We start from the raw sequence: 12363 nt of genomic DNA on the forward strand, positions 1-12363 counted from the left end.
GCCCAGGCGCGAGTTTCCATTTCGTGGGGATCGAGCGCACGACGGCAGCAAGCACCTCTCTCCTTCCCCGTTTGGGCGCCGTCGCACCACCCCCGCCATTGGCATCTCCATCGGCCATCGCCACACTTCGAATAAAAAGCTCGGCACTATCTTCCTGCGGAGCCGCTCACTCGCCATGCGCTCCGGCGCGCTGTCCCTATGATCCCGGGCGCTCACCTACCTCCGCTCCGAGCAGCCCGGGCGCTGTGCGCCCGGTTCTGCCCGTCGCGGCATCTCTGCAGTGACAGTTCCAGAAACGGCGGCGAGAGTCCCTCGGACAATGTACAGATCAATAGTGACGGCGTCCGTGAGGGAGGAGAGGAGGTGATAGGTCTTGATGCGGGCCGCTTACCGCGGGAAATGCTCCTCCGGCTGCCGCCACCAGGAGGCCCGCCGGAGAGTGACGACGATGATGGCGAAAAATTTTCCCCTGGGCACAGTCCGAGGAGACGGTTGTTCGAGGATGTGAGGCTGGTAGCTGACAGGATCCTGCTGCAGGACGGCCCAGGGTTCAGCGCCCGCCAGGCGCTCGATGAAATGCGCCCGAAGGTGTCCAACGTGCTGATAAGGGAGGTGCTGTTCAGGTTTGTTGTGTCCGTGGACAGTGTGAACCGTGAAAGGTACCCGAAGCTTGCGTACAAGTTCTTCGTGTGGGCAGGGCAGCAGGACGGGTATCAACACGACACAAGCATGTACAACCTGGTCATGAAGGTTTTTGCTGAGTGTGGGGAGGTGAAGGCGATGTGGCGGCTGTTGGAGGAGATGGCGGAAAAAGGGACTGCCTGTCTCTGCCCGGACGTTCCACCTCCTGATATGCGCATCTGGGAAATGTTGGGCTGAGGCGGAGGCTGGTGGAGAGGTTCATCAAGTTGAGTACTTTCAGGTACCGCCCATTCAGGAATGCATTCAATGCGATACTGCACATGCTTCTGACGATAGAGCAGTACTCTCTGATTGAGTGGGTTCATGAGAAAATGATCCTTGAGGGGCACTCCCTGACATCTTGACATACAACATAGTGATGCGTGCAAAGTATATGCTTGGTAAGTTGGATCAATTCCATCGTTTACTTGATGAGATGGGGAGAAATGGGTTTACGCCAGACCTCCATACATACAATCTGTTGCTCCATGTGCTTGGTAAGGGAGACAAACCCCCCGCAGCTCTCAATTTGCTGAACTACTTGAGTGATGTTGGGTGTGTACCAAATGTGCTTCATTTCACAAATTTGATTGATGGTCTTGGCCGTGCTGGCAACCTAGAAGCTTGCAGGTACTTCTTTGATGAGATGGTCAAGAAAGGTTGTGAACCAGATGTTGTCTGCTATACCGTTATGATCACAAGCTATGTGGCAGCTGGGGAATTTGAGGAAGCCCAGAGGTTTTTTGATGATATGCTGGTAAGAGGGCAGCTTCCGAATGTGTACACATACAATTCCATGATAGGGGGGCTTTGCACAGTAGGGGAGTTTGATAAAGCATTCTCTATGCTGAAAGACATGGAGTTGCATGGATGCACACCAAATTTCTCAGTGTACAGTAGTCTAGTGAGTAGACTACGTAATGCTGGGAAGGACTCTCAAGCTAACAATGTCATCAAGTACATGACAGATAAGGGTCATTATCTTCATCTGCTGTCAAGGTTTGGGGGATACAAAAGATGCTGAGATGAGATGCTCCATAATTAGATGCAGAGTAGTTCATTACTTTCATCTGTTTCCATTTTGGAAAGATGGATTAAGAGGGAGGACTCTTGAAACTAGTTACACTATAATTTATATACTTGATGTAGCCCATGGGATTATTTATCTGTTGATGAAGTACAGAAGTGTAGTGTTGTATGCTATTACTATTTTTTGTAACATCTAAATGATATAGGGTAGTGGACACTAGTCATGAGTAATGAATAAATCTTGATTCACCAGTCCTACTACATAGGACATCCAATCTTCTTTTTGTTGCACTGGTGTACACATAACAGTAGTTTTACTGCTAATCCTAGGTCCTAGCCTCCCAAGCTAGATGATACCTGATTGCTTATTGTCACTACACTGTGTCAAGAACGCACCCTAAATAAATTATCAGGCAATTGTTTTTTTTAATGGACAACATGATGAACATTAGGGTATTAATTGATCCACCTTTAAAGTTTTACTGCTCCTCTGATTCGATAGAATGGAAAAGACTTGTATTGTTCCCTCAACCTGATGTGCTCAAGAAAGCATACAAATCTAGTTGCATGATCTTTTATCCAATAGACAAGAAACATCGCCACAGTAACTTGTGTCTTTCCGCAGTCTGGCTCCGCACCGAAAGTCATTTCTGCCAACCCTAGCATAGGATTAGTGATTACATGTCAGAAATCAGATAAGATCTGAGAATGAAATGTGAATTATCTTTGAGCACTAAGAGGTGGATGTTTATGCACTATTGCCACTTTCTGGTGCTCTTTAAGATAATGGCAATATCTATTCACTATTGATGTTAAAAATCTTACCTTTTCTGGCTTTATCAATATTCATACCTGTTGAAAAGTTTCCCTTTTCTTTAAGGGATAGGGATCGGTTCAACATGGCACTTTAAGTACTAAATATTATTCAAGTAGTTTTCAAGATTCAGTTTGACCAGTCCTCCATTACTTCTGATGTCAAGAGAGTATTCATATGATTCATTTTTAGATACAGCCATACAGATCTGCCAGGATTGTCCATTATTGCCATCCTTTCTGTGTTTTTGAGCTCCCTGATAAATATTATTAGGTTGAGCTTCTAGTCATTTATGAACACAGGTTGTTGAGGTAGGGAGCATGTATTGCTAAAGAGATGCACAAATCGTGCTTTTATTTTTAACTAATTTGTACTCTGTTGTATAATTTTTACATGGTAACTTCACATAGAAACATCAGTACAAAGTCAAAGGCTCAAAGCTATTGCAACTGCAGATAAGAGAGAGGTCACACAATGATATTATGCTTTATATTTTATCATTTCTTCTCTTCTTTCTTCTCATTCTTCTCTTCTTTCTTCTCTTCTTTCTTTTCTTCTTTTTTCTCCTCTTTCTTTTCTTCTTTTCTTCCTTTGCAGGTCCAATGGACACAATGTCAATCTTCCTAATCTTCTTTAACTTCTTTGCAATTGCAACAGCATCCATTTCGCCTATGATGATCATCTTGTTCTCCTTCAGATCTGCTGCTATGGAGTCAATACCTGTGCACAAAACGAGATATGTATCATCAGTCAATGTTTTTAAATCGCCTAATCGTCTGATCGAATAATGGGTGGACCAGACGACTAATCGTGATTGGTCGCCGACTAGGATCGATTAGTCGGGTCTGATCGACCCTAGTCGTCCTCTAGTCATCCAGGAATTATGATCCACATATATATATATATATATGTATATATATATATACATATATATATGTATATATATATATATACATATATATATGTATATATATATATACACATATATATATACACACATATATATATACACATATATATATACACACACATATATACATATACACACATATATATACATATATATATATACACATATATATATATATATTATATATACTTATATTATTATCTAGTCGGGCCTGAAATATATATGAGAATATATATTTCAGGCCAAGAAAGTGTCTAGTTTTCTATGTCTAAGTACTGAATATAGAGCAAATGGTGACTTACTTGAAATTGGTTCCTTATCCTCCATAATCCATACTCCATAGCTCCTGATCCTCTTTGCAAACTCCATATTGTTGCTGACTTGTTGTTGTCCTGTTGAAGCTGGAATAACAAAGAATTAACAAGTTAGAGCACTATATGACAGTCAATAAATTGAATTATGCATCACAGTAGCAGGCCAGCAGCAACAAGTACAAAACCAAACTAATAAAGAAGCAATGAAGGATAAAGCAACAATGGTCCAGGTCCAACACAAAGCCAAAAACATAGTTCAATACATAACAAAAGCCAACTAGGCCAGGCTTATGATAAATCTCTAATCTCTACTCTAGTAAATCATCATTCAAATGGAAGCCTGCATCCTCTTCAGTTCCAGCAGCAGCAGAATCGTCATCCTCCTCCATTGCTTCATCTTGTTCATCACCGTCATCATCTTCAGGGATAACTGGAGTTGGAGTTGGTTGGTTCCTTGGACGCTTCTTAGAAACATATGTCATCATCCTACCAGAGGCAGCGCTAGAACTTGCATGAGCAGCAGCAGCCCTAGGGAAGTGTCGACCTTGGAGACCTTCCGTCGCACCGATAGCTTCATCCACGTTGCTCCAAGTAATATTACCATCATCACCTTCATGAACAGGATCACTTTCACAGACCCATTCATTGTCCCATTGAAATTCGTCAAGCAAGAGAGGGTTGCTTTTCTTTCCTTTGGAACCAAGTTCTCTAATTTTTTGAAACCTATTTTCCATCTTCCGGTTGTAGCTAACATACACCAACTTGTTCAACCTTTTGTGCTCCAACCTGTTTCTCTTTTTGGTATGGATCTGCAACAAAAGAAATACAAAAGCAAATTCAGATCAGATCAGATGTACAACAACAAATCAACATTTAATAGCTTACAATACTTATACTTACATTAGAAAACACACTCCAGTTACGTTCACACCCAGATGCAGAACAATAAAGGCTAATAATCCTTTTTGCTAAACTTTGGAGCTCGAATGCTAGGCCACCATATGAACCCCACCAACAAACTACAACATAAAGGAAATATTCATTAGCTTCAACAAAGAAGGACAAAGGAAAGGAAGGAGACAATTTCTGAAAACTTACTAGGATTTTTTTTTTATCTCTATCTCTTATTGCTCCTTGCTTTGAGAAGCAATCTCCTTCGGACCTTTCATAGTCATCAGCTTGCTTACTAATCTTTGTTTGTTCATCCTCATCACTTATCATCTTCCACAAAACATCATTAAACATGGATCTTGGTCTTGCAGCTTGTCTCCTGTCTTGGTCCCTTATGGCAAAGAACTTGGCTGGATTCAAGTATAGGGCAGCCCCATAGAGTTTTTGCTCCATCTGGTTTTCCCATCTCTTCCCATAGTATTCTAGTACCTCAGCAAGTAATCTTGGATTGTGCTTCAAAGATTCCTTTATGGTGTTTCTTGCCACATCCATGGCAGCCATGATCTCAGGAGCCGCTGGTGTCTCATCTCCATCTGCTATCCTTAGAGCAACAAGAAGTGGTTGTGAAGCTCTTAGGCAATCTTCAATATTTTTCCAAAATGGCATTGAAAGAACAACATGCTCCACTTGTTTTCCTTTTGTAGTATTGGAGATTTTGTAGTATTGGAGAACTTAGTATTATGCCATTCATCACTAACAAATAAATTTCTCAAACCATTCTTGTTCATATGCATACTTGCCAAAGTGAGAAAAGAGGTAGCAAAGCGAGTCACAGCTGGCCTCACAAGATCTCCACTTATCTTCTCTCTCATTTGGTCAATAAATCTCCCATGCTTGTAGATGAATCTGGACACCTTCCTTGCATTATTGATGCAAGTTTTGAACTCCTTGATCTTACCAATGTCCTCCAGCAACAGATCCAAGCAGTAGGCAGCACAAGGTGTCCAAAACAAATGTGGAATCCTTTCCATAAGAATCCTCCCAGCTGCCTTGAAGTTAGCTCCATTGTCTGTGATTATTTGCACTACATGTTCCTTCCCAACCTTTTCAATTTCCTTCTGCAACAAATCTGCCAACATTGTTGCATTTGCAACTTGACTTGAAGCGTCAACAGAACCAAGAAAGAAGGTGCCTGCTGGACTGTTGGCAAGAAAATTGATCAAATGACGTTGCCTTGTGTCGGTCCACCCATCGGACATAAGTGACCACCCATATTCCTTCCAAGCCTCCTCATGCTTCTTCCTCAATGTTGCTGTCCCGTCCACACCCCTGTCAAGCAAAGGACACCTCATCTCATGATATGATGGAGAGCGGTACCCCGGACCACACTGCCCAATGGACTCGAGCAATATCTCCCAACTTCTTGAGTTGATGACGTTCAATGGAATATTATTCTCAAAAAAAAAATCAGCGACATGGTCATCAACAATTTGTTTGGCCTCCTTCCCTTTTTTGGTGCAATGCTCAAGAGTAGATTGAGAGGTTTTGGATTTATGCCTCTCTGCCACCACTACTTCCGGGGACTTGCAAAGCAATGAACTCACTGACCTTGAGTGCTTTTGAGTTTGTGGATTTGTTGGTGCAGCAACAACAAATGATGTTATGCCCGATTGAACAATTCTCTTCTTTGCTTGCTTCACCTTTGTCCCACAACTTGGTTTTGCAACTTGTGGTTCAGGTTCAAGTTCACCTTCTCCATCAGCTTCTTCATCACCTTCTTCATCCGATGGCATTGACACAACCACAGTCCGTGCATTCTTCTTCAAGTAAGCATCCATCTCTCTCGAAACTAATTCGGGCACATGTTCACATTTGATGCAATCAGCACTCCCACTAGAAAGGTGCTGCTTAAACCTTTTGATTTCGGCAGGAATAGTTTTCTGGCAAAATATGCACTTCACAAAGTCCTTCTTTGTTGGATCAGGCCACCACCCAAATTTCCATCCCGGGTCTTTGGATTTTGCCTTCCTCTTCGGATCGACGGCTTCCGCAGCAAGGTGCGACGGCAGTTTTGCTATAGCCTTCTCAGCATATGCTGCAGAATCTGCAGCAGTTGAGGAAGAAGAACCAACAACACCAGTGGAGGCAACCACTGAAGGACGGTCGGCAGCGTCACCACTCCCACCAGCACTGCGTGCATCTGCTTCGGGCATTATAACCTCCACCATAGCGCGCCTCCGCTCCCCTTCTGCACAAGACGCAAAGGAATCACAGGATGCAATGGTACTTGGCAGCAAATCGGCAGCACACTGGAAGTCTGGAACAGAGTGGAAGTCTGGAACAGAGGAGGGAAAGCAAATCGGCACACTGGAAGTCTGGAACAGAGGAGGGAAAGGAGGGAAGAAGGAACTGCTCACCCGCACTATCAGAGGACGACGAAGACATCTTCTCTGGAGCTCGCCGGACACGTCACCCGTGCTCGCGCTCGCGCGCCGACAGAAGGAGGTCGCGGGTCGGGGCAGCTCGCCGGAGGGAACGGAGGGAAGAAGGGAGCTCGCCGGAGGAAAAAGAGGGAAGGAGGTCACCGGTCGGGGCAGCTCAGCTCGCTCGCGGCGCCGGCAGGCCGTGGCGGCGACGGCAATGGAGGGAGCGGCGGCCGCCGAGTCGTCGACACAGGCGTGGCTCGGTCGGGAGTCTCGGGACGGAATGGAGGCGCTGGGAGCCTCTCTCCAGTCTTGCTTCTTGAGTTCTAACCCTAGTGGGCTTTGGGCCTCTCATTTTCTCACCAGCCCACAAGCAATCTAGCCCAGTTACACAAACCTGATCGAGAACACCCCTAGTCGGGCGATTAATCGCCTCTAGTCGCCGATTAGTCGCTCGACCGGTCGATTAGGCTTCCTGATCGAGTCGTGGACCTTAATCGAGCACGCTGGACAGATAAGGTCGATTAATCGCTCGATTTGAAAACATTGGTTGCGGATAGCCACAGCTGCTTCGAAATACCATACATATTTCTGCTTGCGAGTAAGTATTTAAGGAGGGCTCACGGATAGGTTGCGCCGAAAAGCGGATAATTAAGGTAAATACCGACACACTAACACATTGTAACTTAGAATTTTGCACAGTACTATATCTCAGCATTACCAGTAACAAATAAATCAAATGTTCTAATTATACAGCCACAGAGGATACACTACGCATAGTCATCTGTCACTCATAAGGTTAATGTCACATGGGATGGGAGATCAAAATTCACCTGCTAGTACAGTAAAGGATGTCGCGCACTGCCAACACTGTCATGAAAGCTTGCTCATGAAAAATTAGGGTGTGAAGGCATGGACTGTTGGAGTTGCTGGAGCACCACCTGGATGCGGGCTCTCCTCTCGGAGGGGCGAATTTAACATGGCAAGTTCCCGGAGTTGCTGTCTCTTGTAGTAGTCTTGTGATTCATCCTGTGTGTAAGTATGTAAGAATCAGATTTAGAAACAGAAGTCAAAGAAGTTGATTGCCTATTCATTTGAGGAGTACTATGAGCTGGTAAAACTGCAAAAGCCATAGCCCATAGCACTAATCTAGTGGGTTAGCCGGTGCTAGAGCCCCTCCTACCCGAGCTAGAAGCATAGAGCCCCTCCTATAAATTTGTAGCCATTGAACCTTGAAAGGAATAGGTATAGGTAGAAGATGAAGTGAAAAAGCCCCTCCTAATATTTTTTCTAGATCCGCCAAATTGAGGTTTCTGTAAAACAATGCTCTTTCTTTGGCATGTTTGGATGTTTCGGCATATGTTTGAGATAAGCTGCAGATTGAAAAGCAGAAAGGCAGATAATAGATTTGAGAAAAGTAGAAAACATGTGCATACCTCTGGCTTTAATAACTCTTCAAGGATCTCTTGTGCCTTTGCAAGTCTAGAATCGATCACATTAGCAGGCAACTCAGCTTCAATCAAGATATGGAGGGGCTCACTCAAGTGTTCATAGCCAGGTCTTCCCTTAAGTTGTTCCTCCTTTACAAATGAAAAGAGCACCACCGTTAGTATTGTAGGCTTGCTAGATTTAATCAGAAAATAAAACCTTAAAACAATCATCCAGTCATTTTAAATACAGTACATAGCCATGTCAACTTATTTCCGGAGTAGCACTTACCTTGCCAGAATCTTTGATTGAGCCTTTCCCTCTGATGAAAACACGACAACCTGTAGAGGCTTCAATCCTCTTCAAAGAGTTTCCCCTTGGGCCAAGAAGGTGGCCAATAAAATTGAACTGTACAAAAACAGCAAGTAGTATAATTAATGGTGTCATAGTGCTGTACGAGTAACCGATGAAATATCACACATAAAAACATACATTAGGGTATGTATCTGTTGGCACTTCCAACCGCAAAATCTTCTTGACAATGTAAGAAGAGGGACTTTGTGGGGGTCCTTGCCAACCCACAGCTCCTTGTGGAACACCTACTCTCTGACCAATGAGAATAAAGTGTTAGAGTGATTAATTCTTTAGATATGATTTAGAGGATGAAAGAAATGGGCACCATTGTTCCAAAAGAAGGAATATTATTGCATTGAATAAGAAGGCCAAACATACAAACATCATTTTTAAACAATTTATCCAGGCTTCCGAATGCTTCCTTAATGTGCCCAAGATTCAGTCACAGCATTGGGCAACTGCACCTAGCTCAGTAGGTGGCAGGCGTGGTTGTACCCCCAATCAACTAGGTTCAACTCGAATTTGGGTGCCTATTTATTCTTTCTATGCTATGCCACCTAGTTGACTAGTTCCTCTAGGTTGGTCCAGTTTTTTTTTTCCACTTACAATTACATGTGTTCCACCATAAGCATAAAAGTTATGTTTCTACAAACCATAAACCCCTTACTTTAAACACTTCAACTCTCATTCAAGGTAAAACATGGATTATTAGTCATTAGCTCTCAGCAAAAGCAAATACAAAGGAAGATGCCGGCTCTCTGTGGAGAAATACATCAACTTGATTTTATATTTCTGCCTTCAATAACAACTATATACAACATTAAGCATAGACCTTTCAAGCATTTGTTTGGATGTAATGGAACTTCTTCCCAAGCATTGCTACAAATCAAACTCAATACAATAGACTAGCTTTTCTTCATGTCTAGCGTACAGTTTCAAAGACTATTCAGGTGATGTCGACAATTTGAGATGCAGATGTCACAGGTTCTGATTAACTTTGTGGTCAGTGGTCACTAAGATGACTAGATATCGTAATTGAAAACAATACTGCCTTGGCTTTGGAAATAACCATATTGTTTTGGTTGACACTGGGTGTGGTTGTTTATTTCGCCAACTATGCTTCTATATATTCAACTTTTCTTCTTCTTTTTGAAGGGAACTATATATATTATACGTCTGGTTGATGCGTGACGATTCAGACTTGCATCACTTTTGTGTTGACAAGTGACTAATAATTCCACCTCGCCGTCGCCGACTTCAAGAAGAGGTACGTATCTGTCAAAGTGTCAATCCTAATTCATTTTAACATCGGGATTTTTGATAATTTTTACCGCTCCTTTTTGATGAAGGAAGGGAATACATTCTTTCTGGGCAACCGCTGGGGAGGGCCTCTCGTTCTGAGGTCTGAATCTGTGTGCCCGCGACAACGCGACGCCAACCGACCACGCCGCCGGACGCACGAAAGGACGCTGGGCCGTCATGGTCGACGGCGTCGGCGTCGGCGTGACGCAGTCGTGACGGTGTGGACGGTGGCGCTACGCCTGATCCGATTCTTCTATATCCGACTCCATCCTGAGCGCATGATGTGACTCCGATGGTGCGGTGGAAGTAGGAAAGAAAACTGGAAGACTGTTCGGCAACACCATCCAGGAAGAGCTGTTCATATGCGGTTGAGAGATGTTTGGCACATGAAAGGATGAAAGTACTCCATTCGTAAGTGGCAAATTATGCGAAATTCCTTTTTGGGAATCTTTGGTTCCAAACCACGCACTCACTGTGGCTTGGAAATTTCGCCAACTCTAGTTCAAACTCTGTGAAAAGAAAGCAAAAGAAAATTAGTCGTAGAAGCACAATTGGGCCGGGCCGGGTGCGTCGGTGAACCTCGTGTCGAGGCCGATGCAACTTTAGCTTGGCCCAGTGGCACCAATAAAAAGGAAAAAGTCCATTTTACAATCTTTCTATTGCCCTCGTTCGATTTTCAACCCCGATGTACAAAACCAGGAATCTTGCAAACTCCAAGTATCAAAACCGTTTGTTTTTCACCCTTCCCCGGTTTCCAAGGCGGTTTGCGCTGACGTCAGAGTGGTTTTTCCTTTTTTTCTCTCTCTCCAAATTTAATAGCAAGGGAAAAATAGTTAAATGGGTCTAAAAATTATGAAACTTTTTAGAGAGGTAGAGTAGGTGATAGGAAAACTATTTTAACTTTTGTTTTTAGTTATGGGTAAAATTTAAAATTTATTGAATTTTTAGGGCATCAAAAAGTGCTCCAAAATTTATCAAATTTTAAACCTAAGGTTCATTTTAAATTTAGTTTACCATGTTAATTTTATTTGACTGATGTTCCATAGCAATATTGTAAGTTTGTTCTTAAAGGCCAAATTTGCGCCAAACTTGATTATTTTGACAGATTTTGAAAAAAATTCCATGGAACTTGAGCGAAATGAAATTAACATGATAAATTACGATCAAAATGAACCTTAGGTTTCGAATTTAGTAAATTTTGGAGCATGTTTTAATGCCCTAAAAATTCAATGAAATTTAAATTTTACCCATATTCAAATATTTATATTTCAAAAAATTTTGAGTTCCAACTAAAAAAATAGTTCAAATAGGTTCCCTATCAGATCGGATCTTTCGATCTGATCGCTGAGTTGGAGGAGCTCTGACGCTAGGCGATCTAGCATTGTCGACACATTATGAAGTAAATTGCAGCTCGGAGGCGATCCAAAGCGCAGGGGCAGGAGCTTGGTGAAGCGGCGCCACGCCGGGGTGCCCTCATCCTGCTGGACTTGGAGGAACCAAACCCGGGCGTCATCTTCCAAATTACGGGCAGCCATCCATACCTTTTCTTCCTCCATGATGCGTTCCCGGTTGAAGTAGGACTCGCATTGGTTGATGAAGGCCAGAGGATCAGATTTCCCATTAAATTTAGGAAAATCCATTGAAGTTAAGTGGCAGTGGGGGGGGGGTCGGCGCGGGTGACTGGAGGGGGTGGTTGGCGCAGCGAAAAGGGTGGTCGGCGGCGGCGGATGGTGGTGATGGTGAGCGTGAGCGAGTAGGCGAGGATCGCCAGACTCGTGATACCAAGTTGTCATGGGCATTGGGTCCACGACAATAACTAGACCTAGGCTATGCTTTTCATGGCCGCGATCTATGTCTTCTCCGGCGAGGTTTTCCCCTCTACCGCAGGCTTGGTTGTTTAGAAGAGATAGAGAGAGAGATTAGCTAGATTGGTTGATAATTCATTGCTTTATTAAAAGAGATACAATCCCATCCTTATATAGATGGGCTGACTTGACCCTTAAGAAACCCTGACTTAACCCTTAAGAAACCAATCTCTAAATTTAAGGAAATAACAAACCAAACTAATCTAATCTTTCCTAATATCCTAGACCTATTACTGTTCACAGTGTGAACAGCACTTCCTACCCATGACATTTCCCCCCTCCTTCGAAGACAGCTCGCCCTCGAGCTGTGGTGGTCTGGTGGAGGCCATGGCTCCAGTCCTTCATAGCCCTA

At 43.4% G+C, this 12363-nt stretch overlaps 1 protein-coding gene and 1 pseudogene across 7 annotated transcripts in view; one reads left to right on the forward strand and one right to left on the reverse strand.

Annotated features, from left to right (window-relative positions):
• Positions 1–61: 61 nt before the first annotated feature.
• Positions 62–1959, forward strand: LOC120685282 (annotated as a pseudogene).
• An 888-nt stretch (positions 1960–2847) lies between these two features.
• The window catches only part of LOC120685283 (disease resistance protein RGA5-like), a 34003-nt gene continuing 24487 nt past the window's right edge, over positions 2848–12363 (reverse strand). For 2 of the 7 annotated variants that reach the window (XR_005679435.1, XR_005679437.1), the window contains 8 exons: positions 8983–9096; positions 8782–8898; positions 8499–8642; positions 7896–8091; positions 4847–6887; positions 4649–4767; positions 3737–4557; positions 2850–3244 (listed from right to left, as the gene is read on the reverse strand). Coding sequence is in view for 1 of the 7 variants with exons in the window: in XM_039967109.1 (XP_039823043.1) it covers positions 7960–8091; positions 8499–8642; positions 8782–8898; positions 8983–9096 (507 nt within the window). In the remaining 6 variants the exon portion in view is untranslated. Of the gene's footprint in view, positions 3245–3736; positions 4558–4648; positions 4768–4846; positions 6888–7754; positions 8092–8498; positions 8643–8781; positions 8899–8982; positions 9097–12363 lie in introns of those variants that run through there. The other 5 variants (XR_005679433.1, XR_005679432.1, XR_005679434.1 and 2 more) reach the window with 5 other exon arrangements.

Source organism: Panicum virgatum, chromosome 8N, assembly GCF_016808335.1.
Source record: "Panicum virgatum strain AP13 chromosome 8N, P.virgatum_v5, whole genome shotgun sequence".
Taxonomy (NCBI): Eukaryota; Viridiplantae; Streptophyta; class Magnoliopsida; order Poales; family Poaceae; genus Panicum; species Panicum virgatum.